The 19,135-nt window shown below is 39.5% G+C and overlaps 1 protein-coding gene across 3 annotated transcripts in view; it reads left to right on the top strand.

The window, feature by feature from the left end:
- Window positions 1-19,135, top strand: part of ebf1a (EBF transcription factor 1a) — a 144,615-nt gene that overhangs the window by 95,790 nt on the left and 29,690 nt on the right. For all 3 annotated transcript variants that reach the window (XM_088344238.1, XM_088344237.1, XM_088344239.1), the window contains exon 11: window positions 10,974-11,062. In XM_088344238.1, coding sequence (XP_088200364.1) covers window positions 10,974-11,062 — 89 coding nt within the window. The remainder of the gene's footprint in view (window positions 1-10,973; window positions 11,063-19,135) is intronic.

The following is a 19,135-nucleotide window of genomic DNA, read 5'->3' as shown; positions in this document are numbered from 1 at the left end:
TGAATCCCTCCAGTCCAGGGCTGTTGCTCATCTATTCATTTATTTATGGCATTTATGTTTTACTGGCTTTGATTTGCTCTTCTGGAGAGCGACAGCTTAAGATTATAAATATATCTGTGCACCTGCAACACTTCTGCTTTCCAGTTGCACTTTTCTCAAGTTATCATCCTGTATTAATTCCCAATGTGAAATGTAAGACATACCAAAGTGATATACAAGTCCAAAAATCCCCCAAAGACACAATGCAGGTAGCTCGTCTTTGGTTTTATGATTGTTGAAAATAGCAGATACTTTGTCTTCCTCTCTCAATTACTAAAATGGCCTGTTAATTTATAGGGGGTTCATTTTGGAGGTTTTGAATGTGTTAGTGTTCATTGGAGAGTCATTGGCTAACTAGATGAGAAGTGATAAGAAAAACAAATAAGCAGTAATAACAAAAGCCTCTTAGACAAACACAAGGGTTTTGTTGGAGCCACAACATGATACCACAGGCCTAATAGAAAACAAATCCCCCTCTGAAGATGTTTGCATCCAAGACTCAAAAGCAAATTTTGTGGGGTCCGCTGGAACAAAGGTTGGAGTGTCTCTGACTCTGGGGCACGTTTAGTGTTCCAAAACAATGTGGTTAAGTATAGACCCATTTCCATGTTTGTAAAGAAGTGTGACCTAACCAAGTTGCGCACGCGTTGTTGAGGCCGAATAGCGGATTTCATCTCTGTTTATACCAGCCAATTGGCAGAAAAATATCGTAGATTGTAGTCAATGAAAAAGGAAGTAAACATCTCAAATAATCACAAATTGTGTGCAGGATAGCGACTGTTTTAGTGATCAAAGTCAACAACAACAAAAAAAAAACGTTATTTTGATCGGCGAAAAATGTAGTCAATGCAACCCACATTGTGGAGGTTTCGCATGGGACGCGTGGGACTTTTTCACCTCATATGCAACGCCGGTCTTGTCGGGTAAGTAACGATTCAAATACCTTTTTATGTCATCAAATTAGATGGACAAAAATATTTGCTCAGTTGACCAGTACATTTTTACAGTAGCCTAATTCATCAGGAAGTTTTTGCTTGGGTTGCACGCACCTTCAATACATTGCTAGTGTTGGTGGGATTAATAATTATAATAATAATAACCATAATTAATCAACAGTTATTGTTATTAACAATATAATAATGTATTATGAATAAATATTAGATAGAAAATATACAGTAATGATTATGTTAATCATGTTATTAATATTGTTAGAAATAGTATTATAAAATATCTACTATATTGCACAAGTAAGAGCAAACTTACAGTCTGATTAGGCATTAGTTGCAAAAACGTATCTTCTTATACTTACAAAGGCATTCGGCAACCAAGTAAATCTAAACCTGATGGCCATAATAACTTTGCAGATATGAAGTGGGCTGCGTAAACGCGTACATTCCTGACGACGTCCTCAGTCCAATCAGTCCTCGTAATGGCTTCCTGTTTCCTTTTAGAATTGAAAAAAAAAGTGTTCTTTAAAACTGCAATTCATGCTAAGTGTGTTGTTTTTGTAAATGTGGTCTCTAAAAACCCCACACAACAGAATTCTTCCTTGACCCAATTCAAACTTGTACTCATACTCCCGTTGTTTCATGGCCAACACTGTGCCTATATCCTGATGTCATCCGGAGATTACATAGGTTGGAAAGATGTTTGTATGCTGGATGGTATTGAATATTGCTTATTTTAAATGTTCTTATTTTACTCAAAATTATTATAATAGGAAAAATAAACAAATATATTTATCATAAGCAAAGTCATCTACCCTCAAGAGAAACAATTGACTTGAAATGAAGATCATTTTACCTATATACAGTGTAACTCCCAACTGTTCTGAACTAATATAGGTGGACACCATGAATCTTTCTCCTGCCCAATTCTCTGAACTGGAATTTCAAACGATTACTTGAATTAGGAAGTTAAAAAAAGACAATTCTTACTTCCATTTTGATTACACTTTTCAGTAGACAACCTCAACTGTAAAAAATATTATTAATCATTTAATAAGTGACAGCACCTAAACTGTTTTAAAAAACATTTGTCATCAATGTGCTTTGGATTTTAAACATTGGAGACTGAAAACATCCTGACCTACTCTGAAATAACAAATAAGTCTTCACAAGCACTTAAAGGTTGGGTAATTTTCTTAAAAACAATATGTTTTATTCCTGGCCCAATCATGGATATTATTTCTGCTCCAAAAGTAACATGCAACTGCGATGTCATTTTCAGCTAAAATCAAGTAGAAAAATGTCTTCTCCCATAGATACATACAAACAGGTGGATTACGCTTTTTAAGATACATTTTCATAATATACATCAAAGCGCTGTTTTCAGACTTGAGAGCCCCAAAAACATAGTGTAAACATAATATTGCGAATAAGCCTAGTGAACTGAAATAGTCGCCAAAATTTGAGTGATGATTATGAGGCTCTAGAGACAAACGTTGAGGACGGGTAATGTCCTAGCAAAATTACATCGTGTATTATCAAAAGTTCTATTGATTTGACATTAACTTCTCTTTATACGATCCTAAAATGAAAACACAACTCAAATTGAGTAAAAGGGAATTGGACACACTCTTTCCATATTTAACTTTCCCTCATATGTTGCTTGCTAGTCATTTGTAAGAGGGTAATAGCTTAACTCTGGGAAGCGTTCAATCAATTCAATGTTAACTTGTATTTTATGGCAGATTATTCCAGTTGGAGATCAAGTGACCCTCATTGGATTGTGGTTCCACTGCAGTTATTTTATCTGCTCCCAAATTTACCTTAAATTTCAGAATACAAGCCGCTTTTTTTTTTTTTACATTTTAAACTCTGTAGCTTACTATATTGCAGCTGTCTATCTTAATCAACTATCGCAATAGTCAATATAAATGCAATTGGCATGAACATATACGCAGGAGTGAGACAGCAAAATTCTCCCCAAAAAACTCAATGTTCAGTACTTACTAAACTTCAAAAGCCCGTACGACTACAACAGCATTTACACATGCTAAGATATGCTAATGACAAAGTGATAGAGAAGAGACCAGGCATTGCTCTAATACATAAAGAAACATTATATATGCCACCACTGGTTACTCAGTAACGAGGGCTACACATTATGTATTGAGGTTACAGTTATCGGACTGATATCAGTATAATCTGGCATCAGAGTTTTTGGTCCGATAGAAAAAATTTACCCGATTATTAGTGTTGCCACACTTTTTTTGTATTGATAGCAATACTTGGTCTCCTCTTTTTTTTTTCAAAGGGATTGTTGAGTTTAAGAAAAGTCACAAGGCTAAGCTAGGGTACAAACTATTGCGATTGTACGGGTGTCTGAATTTTAGTCAGTGCAGTACATTATGTTTGGTTTTGAGAATGTTTATGTCGCACTTCTGCAGATATGTTAATCCCAATGGAATTAATATTGGCTGCTGCGCTAGACACAGTCCGCAAACCAGTGCCTTAATCGCTGCACACCGTGTTACTTTTTTTAATATGTTTAATTTTTTAGCTGTTGAGGCATGTGGCTTAAAATTCAGTGCAGCTTGTACAAAAAAAAGTTTAGTTTCTTTCTTAGTCACGCATGCAGCTTTTAAATAAGTGCATTCCGTACTCCGATATTTACAGTCATTTTAGCAATTCGTGATTTAAATTGGAATTTACATCAGGACAGCTAATGTCTCACTGAAACAAAGGACTTGTCTTTATCTGTGAGGGCATTCGGCATGGAGTACAAAAGCATCTCAGGGTCCGGCAGGACAGCTTGTACTCGTAGCCCCTGGGGCCTCTTTTTCTTGGGGCCGCCTAGTCAGCCTGGCTGCTCAGATGTGAGTCGAGCAGGGCATCGACCCCCGGGACACGTCCAAGCTGTGACCCACAGGGGAGACAGACGGATGGTACATACACAGAAGGACGGGCGTTTCACATGTACTACTTTGCAAATTGATTTGAGCGCTGCGTGTCCAACAGTCAATTTTCATTTCATTATTTTGAACACAAAACCCCACTAAAAACAAACGAAATGAATCAAGGCATACTTGATTCATACTTGAGTCAATACTTGGGTCAAGATTGTTATCTTTAAAAATGGTAATGAACATACCTATCTAGTCAAGAAATGAATGGTTACAATACTTGGTATCCATACCAGTGACTAATCAAGAGTTGAATACTTGTATTGAATTTCTACTGGGGGAAGAAGCAGAACTGAACAACACAATTAGAAAGCACAACTAGTATTGGTGTTTGCTAGTGGTACAAGTAAGCATTTAAACGCACCAAAAGTGGCATTATTTGCTTTCTGTATTTGAGACTACTCAAGTGTTTGGAGTATTCGTACTAGTGGTACTATTGGTACTATTGGTATAGATATTCTGTCTCTGTATGTGTGACTACACAAAAGATGAGTATGTGTTCTTGTATCTGTGTGAAAAAAGTTGTATTGTACATACTTATTAAGTTAGAAACAAAGAATGGTTACCAAACTTGATATATGTACCAGTGACTACTTAAAAATGTATCACTTGTACGTGTATCTGTCTGAAAAAGTGGTATTAGCCATACCTATCTAGTCAGAAACAAAGAATGGTAACAATTCTTGGTATATGTGCCAGTGACTAAAACAAACCTAAGTACTTGTATTGATATTCAACTGGGATAAAAAGTGGTATTAATTTTCTCGATTTAAAAGCTCTATTGGTATTGGTATTTGCTAGTGGCGCAAGAGAGTGTTTAAATGCACTACAGGTATCATTATTTGGCATTGGTATATGTGACCACTCAAGTGTTGAGAGTACCTGTACTAGTGGTACTATTGGCATTCATATTATGTCTCTATGTGTGACTACACAAGAATTGAGTACTTGTATTGGTATTTCTTCTGTGAAAAAGTTGAACTGAACAACATGATTTAAAAGCACTGTTGGTATTTGTATTTGCTATCAGCATGAGTAAGAATTTAAAAACCTTATCATTTGGCTTTGGTGTTTGGGACTACTCAAGGGTTGAGAGTAATTGTATTCGTATTGATATCCTGTCTCTTTATGTGTGACTATACAAGAGTTGAGTACTTGTACTGGTATCTGTCTAAAAAAGTGGTATTGAACATACCTATCCAGTCAGAAACAAAAAATTGTAACAATATTTGGTATGTATACCAGTGGCTTCTCAAGACTCGAATACGTGTATTGGTATTCGATTGGGAAAAAAAGTGGTTTTGAAGATCCTTATTAACAAGCACTATTAGTATCTGTTTACAGTATATGTGAGTTGTCAGATGTTGGGCTTTTCTGGTACTGATTTAAAAACGTACTGATAAGCATTCATACTGGTATTATTACCTTTCACTGGTAATTGTGACTGTTCAAGTATTCAGAGTACTTAAAAAATACAGTTGAATAATAACTGTTAATGAAGCACTGTAGAAAAGGGCGGACCATATGTTCACTGAAGTAGTGTGAAATGTTTACTCGATAAGTGGTAAATTACAACTATTACTGAGCGCCTTTAAATAAATGGTGGTCTCTGTGACTATTCAAGTCATCAGATTACTTGTATCAGTATCAGGTTGAAAATACCTGACGTTGAACTTTCCTATTCAAAAGCACTTTTTGTGTTAGTTCTTGGGATTGGTGTGTGAAGCTCAAGGTTTAAGTGCTTGTAATGTTATCAGTCAGATATATGTTGTATCATCAACATTCATCCCTCTTGCACAATGCTTGTGCACTGATTCCCCAGGCAACCTGCACTGGGGGGTGGGGAGGCAGAGAGTACATTAGGAATTAATTATACAGAGAGAGCATTTATCCAACAATACTCATCTGAAGTGTTTGTACTGTAAGCCTCAGATCTCCATTATATGTATTCAAATGTTTAAAAATTCATGCTGAATCTTCTCATATTCAATTACAGTAGCACGACCACAGCATAACGAGTGAGTTCTTTCTCCCTGCAGTCAGGTTGATCGGACTTTCTGTGTCTGCAGTCGTGCATATGAGTGTATGTGTTTAGCTTGTTCCCCGGAGCAATCAAGACTCTGTTATATTGGAACTGGGCTCCGTAATTGCTTATATTAGTCGCTGATCAACAAAAAGGACCATGGGACAGACTCGGTTGGTCAAACACATGCACATTTATACACACCAGATCTTGTGTTTGTAAACAAGTGGGATGTAGCCGAGCTGCGCTTGCATTGTTTAGGCAGAATGGCGGAATTCATGTCCGTTTATATCAGCCAATAGATGGTTCCTAATCACGTGATCTACGTTCGGGCAACCTGACTTTTGGCGACCATATTGGATCTGTATGTATATGTTTACAGTGTTGTTTTGTTCGACGGACTTTTCAGTCTACGTTGCCACGATAAATGTTCACGAACACTTTTGTGTTTTTTGGGCTTTCAGTGAAATTATGGTTTTTGATGTCTGAAACATTTGATTTCACAAAGAGTACAAGGTTCGCCTGTTGAATAAAAGTCAAGGAAAATGTTAAAAAAATAGTTGAATGGGAGTGTAAGATTGGAAATTTACTATATGTAGAATAGAATAGAATACAATACAATAGAATTTAGCTTTATTGTCATTCTTTGTAACCATGCACACAGAACGAAATCTCGATACACCTGACCCGTACAGTTAAACTGTAGCGAGCCGATGCAGCCGCAGCCAAACAGGGCGCTGCCATTTTAGACCCAACTGCTGTGTTGGGAGTCATTAGGTGACCAAACGCCCCAATTCCAACCCTTCAAAATGTTCACAACTGACTCTCGAATATGGATACACTTTGGTTGTTAGGTCTGCTCTACTAAGCCTTGATAACCATATTCATCGCCTCCTATATAGCAGCTCAGATGACCACTTTAAATTTAGACTAGCTTAGCTCGCATATACATACTATAAGGTGCACCTAAGGATCACAATTTGGCCAGAAAATGTGCTTTATAACCCGGTGAGCCTTACACATCACAGGATATGGCGGATGATTGGGAATGCCAACAGTAATTATTGGTATGCGTTACTGTACAATGTTTTACAATAATACCACATTTTATTGATCAGAACAATAAACATCGCTGATCAAAAATCTATACAAGAGAATTAAGCCTGAGAAGTGGCAGTGAAAGTGCTGACATGTTATCCCTAGACCCCCAGTGGTAAAAATGACATATGACAAGAAATTATGACTCGGTAAATAAGCATTTTTGTTTTTGACCTATTTGGAGAGTCTGAGAAAAGATAGTTGGGGGCTAGCCTTAGGAAGAAACCAAGTGCTGTTAATAGTTTGCCCTGGACATATGAAATACAAGATTCCCTATTATTCAATTTAAAATGACTTGGTGTGCCTGATCACCTATCATTTGCAAAATGTTCACAACTGACTCTCAAATATGGATACACTTTGGTTGTTAGGTCTGCTCTACTAAGCCTTGATAACTCGAAACACCTTGCGAGGTTTCCTAAGCCTTAAAAACACTCAGCTTGGTTCAGTAAACTAAATCACAAGTATGGGGAAGATCTGCTGATCTGACTGCTGTCCAGAGGACCATCATTGATACCCTCCATCAGGAGGGTAAGACACAAAAATAAATTTCTCAAAGAGCAGGCTGTTCACAGAGTGCAGTTTCAAAGCATATCCACAAAAAGTCTGTTGGAAGGAAAAAATGTGGCCGGAAACGCTGCACAACCAAGAGAGATGACCGCAGCCTTAACAAAATTGTGAAGAAGAGCCGCTTCCAGAATTTGGGGGAGCTTCAAAGACAGTGGGCTGAAGCTGGAGTCCAGGTATCAAAAGCCACAGTTCACAGACGTGTCCGGGAAATGGGCTACAATAGCCGTATTCCCATGGTCAAGCCACTTCTGAACTCAAGACAACGGAAGAAGCGTCTGACTTGGGCTATGGAGAAGAAGCACTGGACAGTTGCAGAGTGGTCCAAAGTCCTCTTTTCAGACGAAAGCAAGTTTTGCATTTCATTTGGAAGTCAAGGCGCCAGAGTCTGGAGAAAGGCTGGTGAGGAGCAAAATCCAAGTTGCTTGAAATCCAGTGTGAAGTTCCCACAGTCAGCAATGGTTTGGGGAGCCATGTCAGCTGCTGGTGTTGGTCCACTGTGTTTCATTAAGTCCAGAGTAAATGCAACTGTGTACCAAGAGATTTTAGAGCACTACATGCTTCCATCTGCTGAAAAGCTCTATGGAGATGAGGATTTCATTTTCCAGCATGATCTGGCACCTGCCCACAGTGCCAAAACCACCAGTAACTGGTGCACTGACCATGGCATCACTGTCCTTGATTGGCCTGCTAATTCCCCTGACCTGAACCCCATCGAGAATTTGTGGGGTATAGTTAAGAAGAAGATGAAAGACACCAGACCTGCAAATGCAAATGAGCTGAAGGCCGCTATCGAAGCATCCTGGGCATCAATAACACCTCAGCAATGCCACAGGCTGATTGCCTCCATTGCATTACAGAAAATAAAGAACTTTATCACAATATTCTAATTTTCTGAGACAGTCCAGTACATACTATAAGGCACACCTAAGGATCACAATTTGGCCAGAAAATGTGCTTTATAACCCGGTGAGCCTTACACATCACAGGTTATGGTGGATGATTGGGAATGCCAACATTAAATTTGGTATGCGTTATTGTACAATGTTTTATGGTATTACCACATTTTATTGATCAGAACAATAAACATCGCTGATCAAAAATCTATACAAGATAATTAAGCCTGAGAAGTGGCAGTGAAAGTGCTGAAATGTTATCACTAGACCCCAAGTGGTAAAAATGACATATGACAAGAAATTAAACTTTACCTCACTATCACACTATTTTTACTCACAGTGTCACGACGCTGATTTGCATAGTGCATTATGATGGGTTAAACAGTCTCTCCACCTCACCTGTGCGTCAATAACCTGTCACAAGCCAGAAACGGAGACAGGACCCAATAGCGTTCATTTTTATTGAGAAAGAGAGCAGTGCTTGCTTCCACAAGCCAATGATAATCCGGCACGGGTAGCTGATGGCAGCAACACTCTCCACTTCATCAAACTCTTTAACGTACATGAACATATTTAAACCAAGAGGTTGTGCCTGTTCGTATGTCATCTGTTTCACTGGCAGTCTAGTGGCAATGTTTCAACGCTCACCCTGTTCGATTACTATAGCATAGAATGTTTTGCAGATTGAGTTAGCAGCACATATTGTTGAACCTCATCAATATGTACCCATACACATGGAAGCTCTTACTGTAGTCTCAATTCCATGCACCTTATAAGTCTGGTGCACCTTATGTATGAAAAAAAAAATGTGATAAAATATTTTTCGAGGGTGCACATTACAATCCAGTAAGCCTTAGATTGCGGGAAGTACGGTAAGTCAAACTTTAAAGGCATTATAAAAGATCAATAATTTTTCATTTAGGCAGTGAACGAGTAGTGTTTCTACCCACAATCATGCAAATATGTTGCAAAATTTTCCACGTTCCAGGGGACTCGAGAAATTTAGTCCCAAAGTTGACCAATTTGGGTCATATCTTGTAGAGCTGTGAGTTAAGGGACAGGAGGGAGGGGTTTGTTATATTAGGGTGGAGGGAGCTTGGAGGAGGGACTTGCAATCCGTGATGATGGAGGCTGAGGACCAGTCGTTATTGTGGTCTAGCCAGGCGATTGCAGCGATCATGGCAGACTTTTCGGCCTGAAAAGAACTGCTAAAGGCCCCGGTTGGCGCATGCCAGGAGTGGATTAGTGTGTTCCCTTTAAAGATGACCACTCCGGCTCCTCCATTCTCCGTACCGTTGAGGGTGAAACCATCGGTGAACATAAACAAATCGGTTGGGCCCAGATCCTCAAGTGTTTCCTCTGCAGTGGCAAGTTGTTAGGCAGGGGATGCGGACTTTGGGACGGGGGTGAAATGGATGGGTGGTGGGGGCGCCAGAGGCCACGGGATATTAGGGTCATGTACAGACTCCCGAGTCCACTGGCATGAGGTTGAGAGAGGATAAAATGGGGGTTGTGGAATTACGCCAGTCCTCTCTCTTGAGGCGTTTAGGACCGTGCTTTTTGGAGGAGTACTCTCCTGTGATCGTTGGGAGGGAGGTGGAACCATTCATCAGCTTTCCTAAGGCTGGCAAGCTGAAGTCGGGAGGAGAGTGGTGGACAGCCAGTGTCAAGGGGCAGGGCCAGCCGGGCACCATGGCAACCGTGCAGGACATGACACAAAAACTTCCAATTACCCGACACTTATCCAATTTACATTTACTTAGGCATTCAGCTTTCAAGAAAATCTTAATCAGATAGCTACAATAACTTACCAGATATGAAATAGGCACCGCAAACGTAGACAGCCCTAATAATATCCTTGATCCAGTCAGTTTATTTAATGCCACATGCTCCTACAGTGCTATATGAAAGAACTGTTTCCTCTGAGAATTCTCCCAAAAATGGTGTTCCTGAAAGAAGTTGTGCGGGGGTTTGGACAGCAGGTTAGGGTTTTAAAACAATTTTAAGGTTCTGAAACTAGGTTGTGGCTAGAGTTAGGGTTTCAAACCAAGGTTTAGGCTTCTGATTCTTTTGTGGTTAACAGAGTCAATTTAACCCTACCTTCAATAATTAACCTGGTATTTACTTAGTAACAACATAGTAATAACAGGGTAAGTTGTCATTTTTTAGAAATGCATATGAAACGGGGTGCCCTTTACACTAGTACGTAACAAAAAAGTAGCTCTCCGCTTGTAAAAAGTTGGAGGCCCCTGACATAGGCTGTACAGTGGTCTATAGAACACCTGCTCCTACAAAAGTTCAGACTAAATGTTGCAATAAGTATGTGTGGCCGTTTGGAAGAGAATCCCTTGTTCATCTTTGTCATGTCATCGCTAATGGATGTTCGCATTACCAAAACCAAGGCGTTCAAACTTATCATCTGTTTCTTCTTTTTTTTTCGCAGCATTGAATGAGCCCACCATAGACTACGGCTTCCAGAGGTTACAGAAGGTCATCCCCAGGCACCCCGGAGACCAGGAGAGATTACCCAAGGTAGAACGCGTCCGGACCGCGCTCACGTCGCAATTATCATGTGGCAATTTGTACGGCTAACTCTGATTCCGAGATGTATGTACGCGGTGTGAGGATATACGGGCCGCAAGGGCGGCATGACCTCACATACAGACAAATGACTGAATTCCCTGGACGCTGACACACTTTGCCCAGCGAACATTAACATTTTATGACGGGATCATGGTCATTTTCTGCAGTTTATTTTGTAACAAAAATGCACAAGCAGCTCTATTCACGCCGGGGTCGTTTGGATTGCCAAAAGGGGGCGGGGGCTGCGGAAGGAAAAAGGGTGAAGGAGGGGAGGAGAGAGAGGCAGAAGGAGGCTAGGTGATCCATCATAGCTGTCCAGTCTTACCTCCTGCTGGGTCAGTGGATCGAAGTCAACCCCGGGTGGACTTTATTACTTCCAACACACACGATTTCACACGTTCACATGTCTGGCCACCTACACACAAACGCGCCGAGCATGTGCAGCACACGTCACTGGGAGGCCAGGTAGATGTAGGGGGAGGATAAAGAAATCACTTGTGGGTCATGTCGGCATGGACGTGGGGACTTGTACTGGTGATGTCTTCAGCTTCTTCGGCCTCCTACCCGTTCTTGCCTGCCTCGGCAGTGTCTCCTTCTCTAAATGAGCAGCAGTAGCTGGCAGGCCCAGTTGTTCATTTCAGCTCTATTGATTTGTGCCTTTATTAGGTAATAACAGTTTGTTGACCACACTCCTCTCAACAGTTGGCCTCAATCATTAGAGGCGCACACGCTGGCAACTTTTTTGCACCCGTTCAGTGCAAACCAAGCTGTTTCTTTGCCAGTTTTTTTTAGACATTTCTTAATTTAGGACTGTTCTCCCCAAGGCACCTTTATTTCTAACATTGCGATGCATAAGTGGGTTAAAAATGACCTGACAAAGTTGATACTTTAGGAATGAAAACATTTAATTTCATATTCCAGGTATTTATCCCATGTATGTGTTTTTTCGTATCACACAATTCATATTTCTAACTTTCTTAACCTAATGTGAAAATGGAATTACTGACATTAATTTGTTTTCGAGAAAAAAAGCTCAAAGGGTTCAATTTTAAAAACTTTACTTTCACCTAATTAGTCTTTTTTTATAAACCACCAATTAATCAGTAATTATACCACAAAATGAATTGTTGAAACAATTGTTAATAAGCAAATCATTAATAAAAACATTTTTCCCTGCGATAATCACTTTACCAGCTGATGAATTTGTAGGAAACATTAAAATTAGGATGCGTCGTTTGATGTATCCTTAAAAAGTTAAAAGTACAATATGTTATCTTTTAAGTATGAAGTAACAATGCCTTTATAATTTTATTTCCACCGCGCCTATCTGATTTAATCTCACTTCTAACAGAGCTGTTTGGGACTCACAACACATTAGGAAAACCGAAGGGGGGACACAATTTTTTTTTTTTTTGCTAATGATCGTAGTTTTCTGTTAGTGTAGGATGAAAATGGTGAAAGTAAGAACAGATACAGTCTTAACGCTAACCCAAACCCCCCAAAAATGTAAAAATAATTATTCAAGGTGGTCTAAAAAAATGCTCGTACTAGCACGGCACATAAGCAGCTTGACAGGCTGCAGTGTCATCATTGACACCATTGAATTTTCAAATTCTGTACAGTACCTTTAAAGAGAAAATACTGGACTCCAAAAGGACATTGTATGTTTTACTGGGCCAGTACAGCCATTATCTCATACTAAGTATGTACGTAGTTAAGGCCAGTATGGCATACCAACAGTAAATTATGTAATTTAGAGAATTGATAATTCGAATACGAAAAAGTAATGAAAATATAGATAACAGATACAGTCTTCCTACCTCCCATGCATGAAGCTTTTTTTTTTAAATAGAAGGGCCATTTTGCATGAAGTTAATAATATAATATTATAATAATAGATTTTGAATTTGCAAGGAGGACAGGGAAAGAAGCCTTCACTTAATAGTCTAACCTGTTTGAAAAAACCTCCCTAAGCCCTTTAATTTCATAACATCTATTATATTACAAATACTGATTTCCGCTACAAGGCTTTATTATCAAAGAACACAAGTGGATTGGCTGATTGCCACAATGACGTAACAGCAAAAACAACAAACAACAGTGAGCAAAATAAAGAACTGGCATCTTATGAAATATCATTTGCAGGTGTCCAACATAAAAAAACAGATTACACTTATCAATGTCTGACTTAGTTTTGGAAGGAGATCCATGATTATTCATTAGCTGGAGCCTGAGGAACTTTATTTGACAGCTTTCTTAAAATGACCGAGCCTTGAAATGGATAAAAAAGGTATTAAAGGATATTGCTTCTTAACTTATGTTCCAAAACCCAAAGAAATGAAGTATTTTGAATAATAGCATATGATAGGGGTTGGCAGGTGGATTCAAACATCGTTATTATCGATACTAAGCAATCATTTGGATCGGATTGGGTTAGGTGTTGGGCTAAAGTTAGGGGCTAAGTTTACTCTCTACGCTTATGCCTGAAAGTGTGACTGACTACCAAACTTTTAGCACCTCTTCCTAATTGTCCTGCTGCTGTATCCTGCCTTCCAAGCAGAAGAGAGGGCTAAATCTACCCAATCCATTTAGAAGTCAAAAATGACTGAGGCAAACAGGAAGCACAGTGCCGCATTGACTTATTTTTCGTCTATGGAAAAGGACAATGCCAGGTGTAATTTGAGTGGTAAAGTGGTCTGATACTGTAGCAGCACCTCCAATTTACATAAACACACGAAAACATCTCACTCAGCAGAGACTAACACGCTGCAATAAAAAATGTGAAGATGTTACTCCTCTTGACCAAAGACCTGTAAATCCGTTGACACTTTGAGATCAGAGCCAATCAGAGACAATTGATAATTTTTTGTATAACTTGATTTTTAAAATATTGTGCAATGGAAAGTTTATATAATTCTCTCGTTAAAGTTGTTATACAGTACAATACAGTACTTGTATTATCGTTAGATTGATGTTTTTTTGGTTTGTCTCCATTGTGTTTTGTTGTGAAACAGCTGTCATAAAAATATTTCTTTTTTTTATACCGTTAAAGTTTGCAATGTGGTTATTTAAAAAAATGATTTTAGTGTATAAAATCGTGTGGCTGTGTTAATTGTAAATATAAATTAATCAAGAGTTTAATTATCCAATGATAGTGACAATTACAAGCAAAATGTTGGTATTGGATCGGAATCGATCGATACGACCCATAGCTACCAAAATTCCCAGTATCGCCACCTACTAACAAATAATATTGTTAGACAATTCTTTGGATAGACTTCCTCTTTAAGAGAGGAAAGTTTCCCCCCAGGCACCTTTAGTGAGGAAATTCTTAATGAACCTTGGAAATGCCTCCTTTGTATCCATATGCTTCAATGATGATCTGGCGTCCAGCTGTACCATTCCTTCGCTAATCGTCCGTCAGTGTCTAAGCTTGGAGCACTGGAAGCCAGATCGCAGCAAATGTCGCAAAGCTTAGCGGTTCAGGTTATGGTGCAGGGTCGGGGGTTGGGGTGGAGTGGCGGTGTATCTGGGGCCGGCTAATGAGCGACCGTCCTGCCAGACGAGGCCAGGCTCTGCTCTGGATCAGGTTCCCCTTCCTGTTGATGTCTCGGCGGGCCTGACTTTACGGGAAGAGACCCTGCGCCCAGGAAATGGTCTCTCCTTACAGCGGCGAGGCACGGCAGGCAGCACGGCGCTAACCACATTTATCTGTTTATCAGAATGACTCTGGAGCGCTGCCTAATCGCGTTTAGCTTCTGGACAGATCCCTTTGCTAACGAGAGACGGATAAGTAGACAAAGCACTGGACCATGAAAGAGTGATTAATAGAGAAAATGGGAAAAGGAAAAATAAGATGAGGCATTACAGGGATGAGTGAAGGTACGACTGATCTTTGTGGGGCTTTGTTGTAGGTTGTTTCTAAAAAGAGCATTTGGATTTAGAGACGAAACAATACTTTTCGTAATCACTTATGCCAAAGGACTTAAGTAAGGGTCCTTGAGGGAAGCAGGCCTGTGTACTATAGGAGTTTATTTGCTGCAAGACAGGTGATTCGATTGACCAAGACTATTTATTAAAGCTCCTTCAGAGCTGGTGAAAGATGATGATTTATATCACCTATGTTGGGGAAGTGAAACCTCAAAAACATGCAGGACTCCAGCCTTCAAGGCCCACTTTTCAACCCCTGACTTAAGGCTATTCTAGCAAGATTTAGAAGTTTTTGGTACACAAAAGCATCTTCAGGACTTTAAGGAAACTTTCATAGATAATAATAATTCAATTTATTTGGTCCCTTTAGGGAAATTCATTCTCACCGACCTTACCGGGGGGTAAAGTCAGTGCTGTCGCAGCATAGCGTACGCCGAATGACATAATTAAAGCACCTGGTATTCCCAGGTGGTCTCCCATTAGAGTACCAAACAGGCTTGACCCTGCTTAGCTTCCAGAGATTGGGTGTTCTCAGGGTGGTATGGCCCTAAACAGGTCAATCATTAGCCTTCCAATGGATGTTTATACAGTATAGTCTAAAGGGCTATAATTAAATGGAGGTTTAGGTCATTTTATCGCAAATCAGTTTAGATTGTTTCAGTTTTCAAAAATTCCAAATAGAAATAAGTCGGATGTGGCTGCCTTCTTTAATTTTTAAATTTTATTTTACTTTATCAGCAGTTATATGTGCTACTCTTTTTCTCTCACATTCCTCAATATTCAGTGTGTATTATTTGACCACTCAATATTCCTTCATTGTCTAGTGCAAACAAAAGCATGTGCTACAAAGCATAAGGAAGAATACAAACTGCAGTGACTCAAAGTGACCAAAAAGCAATTTTTTTTATTATTATTTCTTGTCCGTCCAAATTACAAGGTTTTCAGGGGTACCTATAGCAGCAAAAGTGCAGACAATCCCCTTAGCTGTGAGGAGGAAAATTTAAATCGGAAATAAGTGATCAAATAAAGTAAAATCAAAAAGAGAGAAAGGGAGAGAGAGAGTAAGAGAGAGAATGAGACAGAGAGGGAGACAGAAAGGGATAGAGGAAGAGACCGACCATGCAACGGAAAGACAGACAGACAGACTGACAGACAGACAACTCGAGTATGGGCAATTCGCCAACTAGACTTTGGGCAACTCAACCTCACCCTTGTGTCAGTGTGAGACCCAATGGTTTTAATTGTTATCAACTGTATAAGTTGGGCAGAAGTGCTTTTAGACAGGAAAACGCCAAAGCAAGAAAAAGGTCACAGCAGCCTAGCGGGGTAGCTCAAGTCTTCTATTATCTTAACCTAATCCAACAAAAACCTAGACGGAATATTAGTGTAAATGTATTTATTTTGACTCTGAGAAAGGACGAAGACCCCGAGAGCATTTTTCACAGAGAGCTGTATCTCACTCATGTTCCATGAACGTTGTCTTTCTCCAGCTGGGGATCTGTTTGTGCCATCATGCTTCTCTCTTCCCTCATTTCCCCATCCCTTTCCTCTTCCTCTAACCCCTCCTCCCTCATCCATCCATTTACCTATCCGGCAATCCCTAGGAGGCATCTGGCGGCGAGGAAAAGTAGCGAAGAGCAGGCGAGGAACGACGCATACATACTAAAGAACCACTTACCACGCCCGGCCTCTACATTTCTCAATCACGCCGGGCGGGTCTCCTCCGCGGTGCTCCTCTTTTTCTGTCCCTCAAGCACACCCAGTCCCGCTCCCCACACACCTCCCCCAGATAGTGCTAGTAATGGGAGGTTAACACAGAGGCAGCGCTCCCATTATTGAGTGAATTTAGCACCTCGGACAGCGCTCTACACTCTTTATTGCTTTGCTGACCCTCCCGTCATGTCCTGAGCGTGCTCGACAGCCCCTGCTTTTGTGTGGGTGTGTATGTGTGTGTGATATGAGGTCTGATTGAAAGGTGGTATGTCACGGAACAGAGAGCACACATGCTCCGGGGCTTGTTCACAGCGAGGGATACACTGAGGAGGGAATATCGCACAGCATGCGTGTGTGAGCGTGTGTGCGTGTGTGTGTGCGTTAGTAAGGAGGGAGTGAAAGAAACGAGGGAGCATAAGAGGGAAAGGGGCAGCAATTTTCTGGTTGTCGCGCCTCTAGCATATATCCTGGCCCCGGCACATTAACTTTTAAAAAGGGTTCCGTAGGGCTGAAGGTGTCTACATCACACACATACACGCTTGCCTATATAAAGACTGCCTTAAGACACACATGGACCAAATGAGGGTAAAAGAACAGAAAGGGGTAAAAAGAGGGTAAGTGATAGAAAATGAGCGCAGAGACATACGCAAGGATGAATGTTTGATAAGGGATTTCCACTCCATTCCACGCCACAACGACGTTTATCTCACAAAGTGGGGATTCCGGCTTTTTTACCCAACCGTCTAGTTTGGCTTGGGTCATTAAAAAGCCTTCATCGGCTCCCAAACAGCTCTTCAGATTGTTTTTTTTTTTATCTTTGTATTACCAAACATCATGAATCATGCACATAATGGTTTCTAAAAGAGGGGAAGGTAAACCAAAAAAGGTAAAAAGGCACAAATGAAAAAAAAATAAACAAAAATAATACAAACAAGGAAAAAATGAGAGAAAAAAGAAAAAAGCAAGAAAAAATAATTAAAAAGCTTCGGGGAAAAAGAAAAGAGAATTTTTTTTTAAAAGAAAAAGGAGAGAGACAAAAAGGAAAAAAAATGACGGAGTTTTGGGGGTCACGTTTATCAGTGTATTACCAATAAGACAAAATGAGCAAAAAGAAAAAAGCCAGAAATGAGAAGAAAAAAAGGAAAACAAATAACAGGTTTTGGGGGTCCCTTTAAAAGGTATATCACTAATGTAACATTATGGTAATGATAAATGGTCTGCATTTATATAGCGCTTTTCAAGTCAATGAAGACCTCCCCCAAAGTGCTTTACAATGTGCTTCACACGTACCCATTCACAAAATAGAATAATACTTATCCATCCATCAATAATCATTTATATATAATATATAATACACACACACACACACACACACACACACACACACACACACACACACACACACACACATATATATATATATATATATATATATATATATATATATATATATATACTAAATGACATAACATGTGTGTGTTTCACTCTACAGTTACAACATTATTCAGTCATGTAAAATATGTTTTTTTATACTAAGGAGGCAACGCAGAACCTCTGATTATTACACACAAAATGTCCATTCAAAAGGTTTGACTTTTCAGTGCAGTGACAATGACATTGTGAAATTGTGAAATACACAAATAAACTTAACATCTTTCCTTTGAAACACACCATACCCTGAAAAACACAGGAATCAAAAATAAAAATATTTCCAGATTTTCTCCAAAATATTTAAAATACATAACAATTTTAACTTATTTTTATCCCTAAAAAAAATGTTTAATGAGCAAGAGTGAGGACGCGTCCAGAAGGGAACTGGCTTTCCATTGGTGGGTACCATTGTTCACTCACATTTAATTTGTGAGTTTTTCCAATACAGGCAAAAACAGGTCAATATCGATCTGATTCCAATATTTGAAAAAACTTCTTGACTAATTTATCCTTCCCCCTTTGAATTATTTTACAATTAAAATAAACACACCACAGGGCAGCACGGCGGCACAGTTTTGAGGACATGAGATTGAACCTCTTGTGTGGAGTTTGCATGTTCTCCGATTCAGGGTGTCCCACTGCCCAAAGGTAGCTGGGATGGGCTCCAGCACCCCCGCGACCTATTGAGGATAAGCGGTGCAGATAATGGATGGATGGATGGATAAACCAACCACAAATATTCTAGGCACTGAAATGATTTTTTTCTAAAAAAAAACAATGCCACTAGAATAAAATAAAAATATTTCTAATTCACCAGTTTCAGAACAAAATGCAAGGGAGTAAAAAAAAAACAATCGGCAATGTATCAAAATATAAATACTGTATTACATGTCGTTTGCTATACATGTCTACAAGATAACTAAAATACCTTTGATTGTATAATATTCT

This window comes from Urocampus carinirostris, chromosome 9, assembly GCF_059441175.1.
Source record: "Urocampus carinirostris isolate Australia breed hairy pipefish chromosome 9, RoL_Ucar_1.0, whole genome shotgun sequence".
Lineage (NCBI taxonomy): Eukaryota > Metazoa > Chordata > Actinopteri > Syngnathiformes > Syngnathidae > Urocampus > Urocampus carinirostris.
The sequence above is the reverse complement of the archived record's forward strand: the minus strand, read 5'-3'. Positions and strand labels throughout refer to the sequence as shown.